This window comes from Suillus paluster, assembly GCF_016628075.1.
Source record: "Suillus paluster strain FC165 chromosome Unknown EDB91scaffold_79, whole genome shotgun sequence".
NCBI lineage: Eukaryota > Fungi > Basidiomycota > Agaricomycetes > Boletales > Suillaceae > Suillus > Suillus paluster.
In genome coordinates this window covers 4,744-22,107 of record NW_024537639.1, presented here as the reverse complement: position 1 = coordinate 22,107, position 17,364 = coordinate 4,744, and the positions used below count along the sequence as shown (strand labels likewise).

Genomic DNA, 17,364 nt, shown 5'->3' with positions numbered 1-17,364 from the left:
GAGTTTCCATTCAACTGGAACCTCTTTCCCCATTTAGGTATATACTTTCCCCTTTGGTACATAACACTTACTTCCCGGATCACTGGCAATTCCTATAACCGCTCAATTATTGATCCATCATGTACATATTGATATCTGCCCCAACTTATGTTTTCCCTGTAGTAATACTTACCAATTGTATACTCAGCACATAGCCTTATGCTATAAGCTACTGATCACTGCCTCCTCACATAGAAGTATATAAACATATCATGTACATAGCTAGTTTCCTTAGTTTTAATATTACTTGTCTTTCCTCAGTTTCTACTGGTGGGAATTCTCCATAGGACTTTGCTCACTCTGGACACAAGTTTCACCTTGTTGTCACCTTCCACTCCTCTGCTCCAACTTAGAGCCGTGCTCTAAGTTAACCTCCCTTACTTCCCTCTGTGTCATACAACCAATCCCCTTGTCCCCTTCACTCCAACTTCCTTCCCCCACTCCATCCGCTCTGCTTCTAGTTGGTCTGCCACTAGTAAGCACTTTACCTCCCAATCCTCAAAGCAGACCAAAGCAGACCACTTGTCCTATTGTTGGACAACATTGGTCCTACTCCAAATTCAGGGCACATACTCGGCTATGGGCACAGTGCAAGAGCTGAAGCCAAGCCCTGACCCCTCCACTTCTCCATCTGAGCATGGTACCTGCCTATAAACTATATGACCACAGCACAACCTTGCAGTCTATCATATTGTGTCAGATTTTGTTCACTGCGGATCACCAATGCATGAGCCTGGCCTCATGCCAAGTTTCCTTTACTAGAGAATCGTCAACTGAGCCATGTCCTAACCCTCAACCTTTAACACCAACAGAATCCAAATCTGCACAATCTCTAATGTGTTTAGATGATTACAACAATGTTCCACAGGGCTTTAGTGAGGGTTGTGAGGGCCTAGAAGACATGGATATAGTAGCTTCGCCAGCACCACATTATGAGAATTCTGTGAGGTCCCTTCCCTGCTACATGTGACAAATGTCTGCTCACACTTTTTTGCTAGGACTTACCTATCAAAATGTTCATGAAGTACCACAATGAATATCTCAATGAGTTACTGTGTGTTAAGGGTCACTGTCATATACGTGATCCGACCACTCCGATATTGATATCCACTCCACTTTCCGACCCCCTCCGCTCCATCCATCCTCCACTCTGTCCAATCACAAGTCCAAATTCTGCCCCTACGCTTCCGCTCGACCGGTCCCCTTCCATAACCTCTCCATTCAACTGGACCTCTTTCCCCTTTTAGATATATACTTTCCCCTTCGGTACATAGACCCTTACTTCTGGATCACCGGTAATTCCTATTACCGCTTGATCACTGATCCAACGCGTACATATTGATATCCGCTCCGACTTGTGTCTTCACCTGTGTAAGTACTTACAAATTATATCCTTGGTACATAGCTTTACAACATAGTTATCCTGGTCACTGCCTCATACATAGAAGTATATAACATGTCATGTACTTAGATATTTTACTCAGTCTTAATATTACTTGTCTTCTCACAGTTACCTCTTGTGAGAATTCTCAGTAGGACCTTGCCTCCTCTGGACACAAGTCTCAACTTGTTGTCACCTCCGACCCTTCACTCCAACTTAGAGCCATGCTCTAAGTGTCCCTCTTATTTCTCCGCCCCTATCAATATCTTCTTTGCCCCTTTTCCCATCCTCCACATTATCCTCCACCTTCCCCGCTCCTACCAAACATCCCCCCTGCCCCTATCCACCCTCTGCATCACTCTCCACCTTCTCCGCTCCGCTCCTAGTCAGCCCGCCACTAGTAGCTCTTACTTCCCGACCCTCAAAGCGGACCTAAGTGGTTCACTCATCCTATCGTTGGACAACGTCGGACCCACTCCAAATTCAGGGCATGTACTCAGCTAAGGGCACAGTGCAAGAGCTGAAGCCAAGCCCCGACCCCTCTGCCTCTTGAGCCGGCACGGTACCTAACAGTCACAGTTATTCAGTGGACTTGGAAACATGCCTTCAATGTTGACAAGGTGGCTCCACCTTCAGATGTATTGACTGCTGGAATTCAACTCTGCTTTGTGTAAGTTGCATGGTGACCAAGCATGGTGACCTGCCTCTTTGTAGGGTTGAGGTGAGTTTTTTGTATTAGCTGGTAACTTCATCGATGAGCACTCATCCCTTTCCCATTAGAGATGGGGTGGCAATTTTTTCCAAAAGACATCATTACAACAGTTGGGATTGCATGTGCAGCTTGGGCATCCAATTCATCAATGATGCATTTGCTGCATGTCTAGCCATAAAAACTTCATAGTGATTCATGTCAATGGTATTCACTACATTTCTGTGGACTTCTGTGGCTGTCATAGTGGTCCCTCTGCTACACATTGGTCACAGTTACTTCATGTCCATTGGTTTCCTGCCACCCCACTAGGACCACAGACCTGCACAACATTTGATGTTCTTCAGCTCTTCCACATGGTAAACTTACAAGGTCACCTCTCTGGCTATTATTTTTACAAGTCATTGGATTTTATGACCAATCTGACAGGCTTAAATGCAATCCTGGTATGTTTGCCTTATCATTCAGTCATGGCATTGCTCACACTCCCATAGAATTGGCTACCTGCCTTCATGATCATGGCTCATGAATGGCATCACCTCAAGAGCCTGAAATGAAGCAGAAGAGGGCACCAATTGGGTGGTATGGCTTGGACTACAAATGGAGAGCTTGCTATTTGATGCAGAGCCTACCCAATACCTGGTGTTAATCTTCCATGTCAATGACTAGAAGCTCCTCCATCAACAAGGTGATTCTATCTGTTACCTTGCTCCCTGTCAGTTCAATTCACCCACAAACATTTAGATTCTTATATTCACTTTTTCTTTACATGGACCTAATTTTCACCTCCAAAACCAAATGTGCTCTAGTGATGAAAAGGATCCTGCATTGGGCCTGGGGTGGAGCTACTTCATCAATGGTGACCACTATCATGAGCATATTTAAAATATGTTGGTTAGGAAGAAATTAGCACATGCACAGGTTTTGCAGCACTTTTCCTTGCTAATCTGAAGTGCAGGACAGGTGTTCAGGTGACTGGAGTTGGAGGGGTGGTGTGCCGACATGAGATCTGGTGTCTGAATGGGATTGGTGACTTGCAGAAGGGAGAAAGGTTCAGGGCTTTTGCTATCAGTCATTGTTGCTCACTCATGCACATTGTGTAGGTATTGCAACATGGACTGCATCTTTTTATCCAGCATTGTTGACACAGCACCACTTCCTGTTGTCCTCTCATACAATATAATGTGCCAATGGAAGAAGAACCTTTGGCATCGCCTACCCAATCTGCCCAAGAGTCTCCACTCCAATGCAACCAAGGATAAACTCATTGGTGGCATCCCAAAGTTTCATATCATAGCCCATGAGGAGATCTGCCAACTTAACTACTCACTTCACTATACTCCTGGTGTTGGATGCACTGATGGGGAAGGAATTAAATGAAACTGGGCTAGTTTGAATGAGGCAGCACCTAGCACAAAGAAAATGAGCCCTGGAGCTTACTGTGACACATTAGATGATTTTGCAACTTTTCAAACTACAAAAAAGTGTTGGCATTTGGTAAGAGTTATCGCATTCCTTGTAATATGAAGAAGCTGACTTCAATGTAGGGAATACTCTTCTGCGGCATATGCTGGAGTGTATTCCAGAGGCAACAGTCCATCAAATGACATTCATGAAATTTGACGATGGCCTATATAGAGAAAGGTCAGATCAGCTGCAAGAATGGGAGCAGATGTTGGAAGAGTGGAATGAGGATCATAGCAAGCCTTGCCCATACACAGACAGCTGTGCTGGTAAGTAGTTGTCCTTGTTTGACTGAAGTAAGTCTCTGATGAGCTTTCATTCATTCTTTTACACATAGCACCAACACTCACTGATGTTCATCTGCAACTTGCCCAAGCAGATGAGGCAAGAGCCACAGCCAGCTCATCTAATGTGGACAAGACCACTGCCTAATCCTTCCTCCTGTCAGGCCTTGAAATTGAACACTTGCAGTAAGTCTACTACTATCATGGTAGCCATTCATACTGATGGCAAACAAATAGATGTGAGCTTTTTGTAGATGTGAAGGAGAAGAAAAAGATTTCAACCCTTCAAGCAGCCGGTTTTTCAGAGTGAAGAGCAGTGCTGCGTCGGAAGCTTCATGGTTGGTGTCAGCTTCAGGACATCTACATGCCTTCCCTGCAGTTGTTAGAGACCATGCTCAGATGGAGAAGCAGAGGGGTTGGGGCTTGGTTTCAGCTCTTGCGCTGCGCCCTTAACCAAGTATGTGCCTCAAATTTGGAGTGGGTCTGATGATGTCTGACAGGTAGACTGCTTTGGTCTGCTTTGGTGGGTCAGGAGGTAAATGCTACTAGTGGTAACCTGACTAGAAGTGGAGCAGGGGAAGCGGCAGAAGGGTGTCGGAACAGAGGGAAGTAAGGGGATTGGGTTTGACTGGGTTGGAGAAGTAAGAGTAAATACTTAGAGTGCAGCTCTAAGTCGGAGCAGAGGGTCGGAGGTGACGACAAGGTAAACTTGTGTCTGGAGAGGGAGCAAAGTCCTACAGAGAATTCCCACTAGTAGAGACTGTGGGAAGACCAAGACTGGGGAGTAGCTATGTATAGGATGTGTTTTTATATACTTCTATGTAGGAGGCAGTGACTAGTAGTCCTTAGTATGAGGCTATGTACTAAGTATACAATTTGTAAGTGAACACAGGTGGAAAACATAAGTCAGAGCGGATATCAATATGTACACACCAGATCAGTTAGTCAAATGGTTATGGGAAGTACCAGTGATCCAGGAAGTAAGTACTATGTGCAAATGGGGAAAGTATATACCTAAATGGGGAAGGAGTTTACAGTAGAATGTAAATGATGCGGAAGACAACCAACGAGGCGGTTGAGCGGAACTGTAGGAGCGGATGCAGGAGCCAACTGGGTCGGGTGGAGGGCGGATGGAGTGGAGGTGATAGGAAAGTGGGGGAAGTATGAGGTCGGGCAGAGCAGATATTAATATTGTCACAGCAATCAAATCAGGTATATGACAGCAGTGCACTCTTCAAGATTCTTTGGTCTTGGCCATCTCTCCTGATATCCTCCCTGAGTCAATTCCCCTGTTCATGCCCTCAGAACTTGAGTCAGATATGCACTCCCAAGCTTGTGTCACAGGGCTTGTGGGTAAGGAATGTTGCCTTCAATGTGCTGATACATCAGATGCCTTAGAGGAGCTTCATAGGCAACTGCGAATGTGTACGGCTCTCAACCAGTGGAAAGTCAACAATATTATGGAGCAATGGCCAAATACCAGGGCAAGGAATATACTCCATTCCAACAATCTTCACATTCATATTGCAAAAATGTGATACCACAAGTTGCATGGGTGTGTTTTTGCACTGATAGGGCCAGGAGATTGGGAGAAGACACTCAGACAACTCAGAGACGAGAATGTGAGAGGGCTCCCAGAGAAAGCTGTGTTGGCACATGAGCAAGAGGAGATTGATTGCCTGCAAACCTGTATGGAATCAGCACAGGCAATGGTCATGAAGATTGGGGAGGGTTGTCATGTCCTTTCTTGGATCTGGTGTTCTGTTAGTGCTGAAGAAGATAAAGATTCTCCAGGAATGCATGAAGGTATGCTGTTCTTCTTTTTTAAATGACTCCATGTTCATGAAAATCTATAGCTCTACAAGTGGAATGGGCCAAGGCTAAGGCTTGAGCGGCTCAATGGTGCAAGGAGTTAATGCTCCTGGAGGAGGAAATGTGCCATGTCATTGAATACTACAAATGGCATGCACGATGGTGGGACAACCACACACCAGATAGAGAGGGATCGGTTGATGGACAAGTTATGGAAGGGGCAAAGTCTTATGCAGCTGAACAAGCCTACATCAAACATCAACATGCCACCCAGCTAGAAGAAAAATGGGCAGCAGTTGGAGCTCAGGCCACCATCATGCACTTGCAAGTCTTTCTAGATGTATCTGCAACTCAGGTGTCATCCATCATCTCCCCAGTGGAGGTAGAAATTGTTTTCTCTGAAGATGAGGATGACAATTAGTTTATTTTCATTCCAGACTCTGTTCCATACTATGTTGTGCTTCCTAATACATGTGAATTTACACCTTTTCAAAGTACAGATCAATGCCTGTGATACGTGCTACAACGATAACAGTAATGGTATAGCCACAATGCCCATGATATGTTTTATGGAGGTACAGAATGTGTGCAGAAAGTGCCACAATGCCTGTGATATGTTTTATTGAGTGTGGGAAATTGATGGTGTGAGCTACAACGCTAATGGTATATTTCTGGAAGAGACGCAACACCATGAATAAATAGCAGTATTTATGTAGAAGGGGCCTTATACCAGAACTTGCAGGCATTTATAAATCGACCTACAGTAAGTTACTACAGTATTACTTAATATACTACAAGGACACCTGCCCAACCCTCAAAGTGGACCAAAGCAGTCCCAGAAGGATAGTCAGGCATGGGGTTTATGAAGTAGCAGGGGGTTGGGTTGCTTGGGCATGGTATATGAGGCATTCTGTCCATATTTATGCAGGTGTTCCTTCATGTGGATGGGCAAGGATGGATTCAGTCCAGATTCCATCTGGTGAAACATCTGACTGGCTGGGTCATTAGTATATTCATGAATTCCATCCCTCCAAAGAAGCAATTGAGCACTGAGCACCCAATATTGAGTGTTGAATATTGAATATTGAATATTGACCACCCAGTATCAAGCATTGAGTGCCAAGCATCAGGTAGTGAACATTCAGTATCAAGAACCGAGGACTGAATCTTAAGCATTGAGTACTGTGGATCAGGTAGTGAGTATTGAGTATTGAGCACTGAGCACCACACAGTGAGTCAGTCCTGAGTCCATCCCGGGTCCTGAGTCCTGAGTCCCAAGTCCTGATCAACCATAACCAACCACTCAGTACTAACTACTGAGCACCAAGTACCATATTGTAGCCCATTGGTCTATACACTCAACACTTCCATCAGCCCATCTGTCCATACAATTGAGAGTTCCATGGGCCCATGTCATATACCAGATCTGAGCACCTCCAATACCACCTGTGAACATCCCCACCCCTGGTCCGACCTCCTGTTTCTCCGTCCACTCCATTCCTCCTTCCCCAACAATGCACGAAGTGCATCTCAGCAGGATTAGCCCCACTACCTCCGCCCGACCCCATTCCACTCTTCCAACACTACCCCTATGTCCTCCAACACCATACCCCTTCCATCCGACCCTATCTGGGGTTCTGATCCTCTGCCCTATCGGTCCACCTGATCCTACTCCTACTCCCTCCACTTTTCCAACCCACTCGGTTCTGCTCATCTTGTCCCACCCAACTATTAATCCGTCCGACTACCTCACCGGTCCACTCCTAGACTAGGAACCACTCAACTGGTCCTATCCCCATTTAGTATCATAGTTCTGCTTTTCGGATGACCAGTAATCCCTATACCCTAGCGATTCTGATCTGTCACGTACATACTGTTCCCTGAGCCTTATTCTTGTATGTCTCAGTCATCCTATTGTAATCCTGTACACTCAGCACATAGCCTTCTGCTATGCTATGCTCATCACTTAGAGTATATAAACATATGTACATTTGTCTGTAGATACTCAGTCTGAATATTACCTTTTCTAAGCCCTGCTCGTCTGTTCTCTGACTTGGGCCTGATCCTAGTCAACTCCTGTTAGCCGGCCTAGGGGATTGACTCCCTAGGTTTGCCACCCTCCAATCCTCCAATCCTCCAATCCTCCAATCCTCCAATCCTCCAATCCTCCAATCCTCCAATCCTCCAATCCTCCAATCCTCCAATCCTCCAATCCTCCAATCCTCCAATCCTCCAATCCTCCACTCCTCCATTCCCCTGTTCCCCTGTTCCTCCACTCGTCCGACTTCCTGTGCGTCGGAACTAAACCCTGCACTCTCGCATCTATCCCCTCCGTTCTGCTCTGCTTCGGACTTCATCCAAGCAGTCCCTTCCACTCCGCTTCTACTGTTGGTTCCGACCACAGTAGTCTCCTGCCTCCCTCCTGTCGGGCAGAACAACCCCCGCCCGACTTTCCCATGCTCACCTAGTAGTCCGTTGGTCCTCCTTCAGAGGACCCCCGTTCTGACATCCTGTTGGAACTCATAGAACTCATGTCAGACTACATTCCAAAATTAGGAGCATGTACTCGGGTAAGGGGTGCAGCGTACGAGCTGAAGCCAAGCCCCTCAGACTCAGCCTTACCCCTGAGCACAGTCTTAACAGATCTCATCATCATCATCTTCTTTGGGGGCGAGTACATTGTGATGTATGTAATGTTCTTTCACATAGGCAATTAACAGAGACAACATCATCGGAACAGTCTTATAGGAGCAACAGCTATTGTTGAATCCTTGAATATATCTAGCCGCCTGTTGAGCGTGGACCTGCTGTTGGCGATTGAACTGGGACAAACATTTGTGGAGGAGGGCTTTACTATGGTCCACAACATTTCCAGAGAGGATCACGGTTTCTGGAATGCAAGCGATAGCACATGAAAGTAAAGATAATACTTTGTATGTTTTCACGTCCATTTTTGTGATGTAGTCAGAAATGTAGAACATAGCGGCCTTGGCACCTTTACCAGACAAAACACATTTAATGTCATGGTTATGATGGCAGAAGACAAGGATGTAAGGGTTGAAATAGTTGACAGTGCCATCTTTGCACATGAGCACCACAGAGCTCGTCTCAGCATCGAAATGGGACATGTCCACTATCTCATGTGGAAACAAAAAATGACACCGCCCAGTGTTGCCGTACTTGTGACAGACAGAGTGACATTGGTGGTGTTGGAGTACCTCACCACATTTCTTTATTTCAGAATGTAACACAGCATGCCATTCCTCCATGACCTCCAAAGAAGCGTTGACTGGAGGTGGAGGAGGGGGTCATTGGACATGGGGTTCAAAGTGATCCTTGACCACATCCTCGATGTCTGGAAAGTGATGATGGATCATGTCCTCAAAGAATCTAAAAAAGCGATCTTGAAAGTGACTGTCTCCACGAAGATGCTTGTGAAGATCAGAGGGATTCATCCCACCCTCGAGCCATATCAGGAAGTGACCATGCAAAGATCCTCACTCAGTAAACTCTGTGGTGCTGTAGAATGCACGAATATGGTCTAGAATGCCACCCTCACTGATGGAATGCTCTTGCTCAAAGTCCCAGCCAAAGAGGTATTGAAACAAACACCTGAATGAAAACTCATAGAACTCTGCCGCAGCAACAGGGTCACGGGCAAGACAAATTGCGCGGGTGCGACCGGAAGGCATCCAAGGAAATTGTTCACTGAGATCGACTGTCTTGTCCCCACACATCACCTGAAAAATCGGACTGTGAGCTGCACTAGGATTCAAAGTGGAGAATACATGGGGTAAGCCAAAATACCCATAGTAGTTGCGGATCTCATTATGTATGTGAATCTTAGCAGCCTGTGAGCCAGGAATGCGATCTGACATCATGTTTACTTGCCATAAAAGTTTGAGCGCATTTTGTTTGGGCAGACTGAGCGCAGACAGTTTGCACTCCTGTTCAAGGCGCTGAGCCAACCGCTGTAGGATATCTACAGACACACTCGTGAGGTTGCGTGCAACAATATCAAAATTTGATTTCTTCACAACAAACAAGGTCTGGAGATGAGCATGCCAACGTTGGAGTATATTTAGAACCACAAAGAGAAATGTTTCGTGGTACTGTTAGATACCATGCTGACTCAGGAAGCAGAGGGGTCAGGGCTTGGCTTCAGCTCTTGCGCTGCGCCCTTAGCCGAGTATGTGCCCTGAATTTAGAGCGGGTCCGACGGTAAGATGATTGGACTGCTTTGGTCCACTCTGAGGGTCGGGGAGTAAGAGCTACTAGCGGAGAAGGCGGGGAGTGATGCGGAGAGGGGATAGGAGCAGGGGAATGTTGGTAGGGGCAGGAAAGGCAGAGGATAATGCAGAGGGGCAAAGGAGGATATTTGATAGGGGCGGAGTAATAAGGGGAAGACTTAGAGCACGGCTCTAAGTCGGAGCGGAGGGTTGGAGGGTTGGAGGTGACAACAAGTTGAGACTTGTGTCCAGAGGAGGCAAGTTCTACTGAGAATTCTCACAGGATATAACTGCGAGAAGACAAGTAATATTAAGACTGAGGAAAAATATCTAAGTACATGATATGTTATATACTACTATGTATGAGGCAGTGATCAGGATAACTATGCAGTAAGGCTATGTACCAAGGATATAGTTTGTAAGTATTTTACATAGGCAAAGACATAAGTTGGGGCGGATATCAATATGTACATGTCGGATCAGCGGTCGAGCGGTAATAGGAATTACTGGTCATCCGGAAGTAAGGGTCTATGTACCAATAGGGAAGGCATATATCTAAAAGGGGAAAGAGGTCCAGTTGAATGGAGATGTTATGGAAGGGGACCGGTTGAGTGGTCGAGCGGAAGCGTAGGGTGGAATGCAGATTTGTGATAGGACGGAGCAGAGGATGAATGGGATGGAGGGGTCGGAAAGCGGAGCGGATATCAATATTGGAGCGGTCAGATCAGGTATATGACAGGTACCGAAAACAACGATCTGAGATATTGAGTAAGTATTTTGCCTGGCGATCGAATGACAATGCTGTAACATGACAATGGTCTTCAAAGCCTCCTAGGCCATAAGGATACAACATAGGATACATACCGGGGAAGAGAGGGGTGTTGTTGTATTCTGGCACCACATGTTCACTATGATGAAGCACAAGGTCGGGTGTCAAAGGATCGGTTACATGGGGTAAGAGATTTCATAGAGCGGAAGCCATAAAAGCACATCCACTCATTTTGTTGCACTCATGGTCTGACATGCCCATCTTTTCCACCAAAACTGGGATGTCAGAAGAGACCGCAGGTTGTGAGGTTGGATCATCAGCCACATGCATGAGAGCTGCCAGATGTGCACTAAAGCCGGCTGTTTCCATTGCAAATACTGCCTGTGGGTTCAACTTGTGATCCTCAACAACTCTGTCTTGGAGACCCGGAAGAGTGCCATCAAATGGATACAAGTTCATCCAGCTTGATATGGGCATACATGTTGTGAGCCTTGAGCCACAGGAGGAAAGACCATATCTTGTGTTTTCACACTCGGAAAAGTGTACCCATCCATTTGGGGTCAAAGGCACCAGGTCCAATAAAGACAACGCTCAAGAACCCATTGATATCGGCTGGTGAGCGTGGGAGCACTTCGGTGACGGACATAACGTTCATGTCATGAGCACACATATTTCCATGAAACACCTTCAGCTGTGATGGGTCCGAGGATTGGAAGAGGCGGGTAACATGAGCTGTAATGGAATAGATGGTGCAAACTTTCTCCTCCAACCAGGTCAAATCACAGAACCTATCTGGAAGCTCCCCACGATACAATTGATTAGCGAGGGCGAGAGCTGGCAGCATCTGATGTGTCAATGCCCCGTGGCATGGAGGACATATTAACAGTGAAATCACTTGAGATTCAGTCCAGACAAGGCCGCCTTTGTCCAACATGAGGCCATCAAGTATCTCGTTGCCATAGGAAAAACAAGAAGACATCCCCTGTAAGATGCACTTCTTGATAATATAAGGATCAGAAGCCCAGAGCAGATCAAGATGAAGAGATGTCACATCATTAGCAAGAGGTATGACAGTGCATGTAAGATGACGACTCAAACAGAGCACAGGAAAAGGGAACTGCAGCATCACCAACACAGACCAAAATGCTGGAATCATCAAAGGTTACATACACAGGAGGGTCAAATTGCTCGCATTTGGGACATGACAGCATGTGAAGCGCAAGCACTGATTGCAACCACACACAAAAAGCGGGTGCAGTCTTCGGCAAGAAAACGGACATGCTAAGGAATCTTTTCAGTAATGAACCTACGACGATGAAGAGACGAGCCAAGACGTACTTGGAACAGGTCCCCTGGAGAAGGAGGGACTGTGATACTATGTCGCCCACAAAGAATCGGTCAGAAGGAAAGGTGGGAAAACACAGAGGGACTTGCAATGGAAGTGACATGAGCCCGAAGATGTATCTGAAAATGCCAATGTTTCACAAGCCATAAGCAGCAACTCATAAGCAGAAACCGAGAGAACCCTTGATGTTCCAGAAGCACATACAAATAGAAAAAGGAAATGTTTTCATGCACACACAAAAATACCGTGTGCCTGGACACTTTGATCTGACAGAACCCTCCCCACTTTGTGGAGTCAGGGATGCGCCTTGGGAGCCAGCCGTTCTCTGCACCGTCGGTATGACTCATCAGTGAGAGATTGCACCTGACAAGTGACAGAGACTGGCGAGGGCCCACAGCGACAGCAAAGCATATATACAATGCAAGGCCGTCATGCATGACAGAGTTTGCGAGGGATAGCATATGACTGGTGTGTGAGAGTTGGGGATTGGCGCTCGCGCCGCTACGATGTATATACAGAGCACACCTAACAATAGTGGGACTCAAAGCAAATTTTGATGCCTGGCTAAATCATTCTACTCCCGGTTAAAGCATCAGGAAAGTTGAAGGAACACAGCCTGCATGGCACCGCAATTGGAAGTCAGGCTTTCAGAGTTTCAAACTCCATGCCTGCACTTCGCCAATGTGCTCGCCGTTCAGCGCGGCTTAGAGCCAATGCCAACACTCGAGGATTGTACTCAAGGGCAATGAATCCTCTGGCCTCCTCCTCACAAGGACAATCTGACTCAAACTCTCAAGGCATACCCAAACTCACAATCCAGTGGGAAAGAGATCATGCTCTCACTACAATCCTCGTCAATCATCTAACTACTCGCCCACCTGATTGTTGCATCCTGTTCTATTCCAATGGGAAGAAAGCAATGCCTTCTGTTGATGATGCCCCCTCAGGCAAGGACAAGAACAAAATACATGATTTTATTGCCAAGCTCATCTTTGCGACCCACACCAAATACAAGGCCGCATACCATCAAGATCTGAAGAAGTTCCACATGTCAGTCACAAACCGCATCACATCGTAAGTCTCCTTCTTTTGTTCTTATGTGCACTGATAAAATTTGAAAAGTCTCAGAAATAAATATAGAAAATGCAAGGGCAGGTTCAATGTGACTGGTGCTGGTGTGGTGCCGCTTGATGAGACTACCTTGAAAAACTTACTGGGTGAGTCGTTCATACTGATTTCATGCTTCTCAGCTGATTTAACTTTGTAGATGAAGTCACCGCCGAACTGCCATGGTATACTGATCTCAATAGCATCTGGCACTCAATCCCGTCGTTTGCAACTAAATCACATTCGTTCAGGCCGGGGGTTGATCATGCAGGTGATTTGTATGCGCTTGTGCAACTGCATGGCGGCCCTGGCAGGGCTGGTCCCTCAACAAATTTTGATGGTGCTGCTCAGGCTGGTGCTCCGCTGCAGCTCCCTCCATATGCTCAGCCATCCCACAGCACATTCTCCCCCCAACTGCAGCCCCCCATCAGCCATCCCATAGCGCATTCACCCCTCAACCTGAATGCCCCAACTTCACTCAGCCCCCCAACCTTATACTCTGTCCCAATGCTGTTCCTGGCGGTGGCGATACCCACAACTTGAACGATCCTCTGATTGATCCGCATCTTCTGCATGCCGCTCCTCCCCCCCTGATAACAACATCAATAACAACGCAGACATGGACCATTACATGCATGATCCTGATGATGATGCTGATGACCTATATCTCAGTGGTCCTTTGTCCGCCCCCCTTGGGGATGTGCTGCGCCACTTGGAGGATGACTCCATGACCCTTGACAGTCCTGCTAGAGCTGCCGGGAACAAGCATCAACAAGCATCACCTTCTCCTCCTCCCGACCCTCCTAACCCTCTTGCTGAGGTGCCGGAGAAATCACCAATGTCCTTCTATGACAGCCGTGCAGCATTTGGAGCACAGTGACCCTCCAGTCGCAGGGGGCGGCACAGAAAAACACCATCTATCACGTCATCAGGTATATCCTGCAGCATGTCAACCCCTTCTTCAACAACTCGCAACATGTCCTCGTCATCTGACTGTTTAATCAGTCCCACTCCTCAGACATCATTGCAGACCAGTGTGGGAGGCTCGAAGAAGAAGAAAGCCAAGTCGGATATTCAGGAACGGGTTGACAAGGTAACTGATGAGATCGAGAGTATCCAGTCCAATGCTGTGTCATGCCACGACTCCAAGCACCAACACTTCCTTGTGAAACTTGATGCAAAGTCCAACCACCATCACGATGTGAGGAAATACGAGTGGCTTCATGACACATGTGCACATGAGTCCTCACAAGCCGCCATCAATTATTAATGCGAGCAGAAGAGTAAGGATGCTGAAATCTGTCTTCGTGAGATGGATATTTGAGTACATGAGGCACATTCCTTAGTCCTCGACAAGGAAGCAGAAAACTTACGCCTCAAGATCCAGTTCCACTATCTGATGCAGGGTAGCAAACCTCCTGCCTCAGATGGGGACTGAGTCGTTGCTGTTGTTCATTGTCGTTGTCACCGCCGTCATCATCGTCATCATCATCATCATCATCATTGTCATTGTCATTGTCATTGTCATTGTCATTGTCATTGTCATTGTCATTGTCGTTGTCGTTGTCATTGTCATTGTCGTCATCATGTCCCACTGTCATCACTGATGCTTTTTTTTCACTGCTGTTGTTTGTTTTTCGCTGCTGCTGTTTGTTTTACCATCATTGTCGTATCTCATTTTATTCCACTGCTGTTCTGCATTTGTTTGATGGTACATATGTTACATATGTTGTACAAGTACTTCACTGGTAGTACACATATTCTTGATCAATGTGAGCTTTCTTGGCCTTCATCCTTGCCTGCGCTGTGCCCTTGAATGAGGACTGTCAAAGAGTTGATCCATCAGCTTTGCACGAGTAGCCTGGCCTGGAGTTCCCTCGTATGACCTATCACCAACTGTTTCATCACCATCTGCATCTTCATGCTCTTGAGGTATGAAGTCTTCACCCTCTACATGAGCCCACTTCAGAGAACTCTTGTATAATCCATCCTACTGGAGATGATGGGTTTCAAAGTGGATGATCACGTTGTGCAGGATAATACAACACTTAATCCACTGCACAGCAAACTCCAGGTCTTTCTCTGACTGAATATTGAAGCGAAGCTCTCGGAGAGACTGGAACCGTCCCTTCAAAACAGCAAATGTGTGTTCAACATGCACACGGACCTAAATAAATTTAAATTCACTGAAAAACCACCCAAGTAAAAATCATACTTTAGAAAGGTGATAGTTGAATGTTTTCTGGTTCTTCGTCAACCGTCCATTGTGGGGCTTCTTGAAAGGGGCTATACACCATGGCTCCAATGGATATGCACTGTCTGCCCAAACCCAGTGACCATCAGGTAGAAGATCAGCGTGCTCTGCATAGAGGTAAGTGGATTGAAAAGCAAAGGCATCATGGACACTCCCAGGTTGACCAAGAGAATAGTCAACAATCAGGAGGTTGTGGGGCAGAATGACAGCCTAGAATTAAATTAAATTTTTTATTGATGATAATAGAGAAAAACACATTACCTGACAACCAAGGGAATACTTGGATTTCCTGTCATAAAACACCTCACTGTAAAAGCCAGGTTTGGCATAAAGGTCCATAGTTGAACCATCAACGGCTAGAAAGCCACCACTCCACTCTGGACAGGTTCGAGACTCAGCAAATGCCTGAGCCAAGTGAGCATCGTCAGAGTCAGCTGCTGGGAACCTGATAAACTGATCATGTGCATCGAGTACTGCGATCATGACACAATGAGAGCAATTGACCACCAACCCAACACTCACACCTGCCCATTGAGCAACATCCTCGAGAGTAATGGCATTCCCATAGTGGCCTGCACGATTGAGAAAAATCACAAGATGGAGACAGGAAGCTGAGGATTGTTGGACTGGTTCTGGAAGATAGGGTGATCAGAGATCTGATCAAGTATATCATCAAAGATCTCTGGGTTGATGCGAAGTTTCTGCCGAAACAAATGAGGGCAGTGTTCTTCATGATGAACCAGCATATGAAGCTGAGGTGCTCGTGGAGGTGGCTTGTCTGGCTTGTGGAGCACACATGCCCTCTTGACTTCATCACGAAGTGCAGTGATGGTGTCTCAGAGCCTATCATAATGTGCAGCAACATTGGTGCCAAATTCATCACTGGAGGAAGAATAAGAAGTCATAATGCTGGAAAGAGGGGACAATGGGGACAGTGGAGATGGGGGGGACAGTGAGCTAAAAGGCATATTGATATCTTCATCATAGTCTGAATCTGTGTCCCAGTCCATAGTAGTATCAGACTCAGAGTCTGACCAGTCATCCAAGAGTGCATTCTGGTATTGCAATTTGACTAGTGATAAAGTAGCTTTATCAATAGCATTGAGGAGGTCTTCACGTAGGGCTGGACGAGGCATGATCACAATGACGAGGATTCAAGGGGTATTTTCTTATCAGCTGCCCAATCTCCAACTGATTCAGCGGAAGTTGAATCTGAGTTTTAATCTCCGCTGCCATCAGCGTTGCTGATGTCATCAACCTCCAGCAACCTCGTTGATGACAACTGTTGACTGCATCCTGCTAGCAGCACTGCCAGGTGCATCATTTGGACCCCTACTAACAACATCATGATGGGTTATGCTAAGGTAAATGGCTGGTATGTACTATCCACTCTCATAGCGGCACTCACTGACATCACACCAGGGCTTCCACCATCAAAAAGCACTGGCGGCACACTTTCTGGTGCCAGGAGCATGCTCTTGATAAGTTATAGCTAGTTTAATCCCCCCCGCCCCTCTCACTCGTCATTTGAATGGCTATTTTTTGTATATGTATTCTACATCCATCAAAATTTCACAAGCATGATTTCAAAGTCCGCTGTGATGCTGCTGTGTTGCCGTGTCTCTCGCCGAGTTTGTTAAAGGTTTAGCAAGTTTGTTTGAGGCTTTAGCGAAAGTTTAGCGAGTTTCCTGAAGCTTTAGCCGGGCATCAAAATTTGCTTTGAGTCCCACTAATATAAATAATATGTCACTTGTATGTCACGAGTTGACACTGCACGTTACCGAAACCTTTGTGCTCAACTACTACAGCAATCCATCACTTTGTGCTACCCATTGTCCAGCGTGACCTGAGATTACGGTGCCAGTCGAATCTGGTTGTGTCCGACAGCAGTGTTCACATCCATTCCTAACCACATAACTCACATCTCGAGAAGGACTCGGATGGGGGCATGGACTGTACGAAGGCAGCCGT

At 46.4% G+C, this 17,364-nt stretch overlaps 3 protein-coding genes across 3 annotated transcripts; 2 read left to right on the top strand and 1 right to left on the bottom strand.

The window, feature by feature from the left end:
* Positions 1-5,792: 5,792 nt before the first annotated feature.
* Positions 5,793-6,110, top strand: EDB91DRAFT_1085795 (uncharacterized protein; the record flags this gene model as incomplete). Its single annotated transcript, XM_041315942.1, has 1 exon — positions 5,793-6,110. The coding sequence occupies one exon, from the start codon at positions 5,793-5,795 to the stop codon at positions 6,108-6,110; it is 318 nt and encodes a 105-aa protein (XP_041172520.1).
* A 2,494-nt stretch (positions 6,111-8,604) lies between these two features.
* EDB91DRAFT_1002778 (uncharacterized protein) lies at positions 8,605-8,961 on the bottom strand (the record flags this gene model as incomplete). Its single annotated transcript, XM_041312259.1, has 1 exon — positions 8,605-8,961. A coding segment is annotated over one exon (357 nt), but the record flags the coding sequence as incomplete, so codon positions are not given.
* Positions 8,962-12,696: 3,735 nt separating this feature from the next.
* Positions 12,697-13,682, top strand: EDB91DRAFT_1253098 (uncharacterized protein; the record flags this gene model as incomplete). Its single annotated transcript, XM_041323603.1, has 3 exons — positions 12,697-13,106; positions 13,155-13,249; positions 13,300-13,682. The coding sequence occupies 3 exons, from the start codon at positions 12,697-12,699 to the stop codon at positions 13,680-13,682; spliced, it is 888 nt and encodes a 295-aa protein (XP_041172518.1).
* Positions 13,683-17,364: the final 3,682 nt, after the last annotated feature.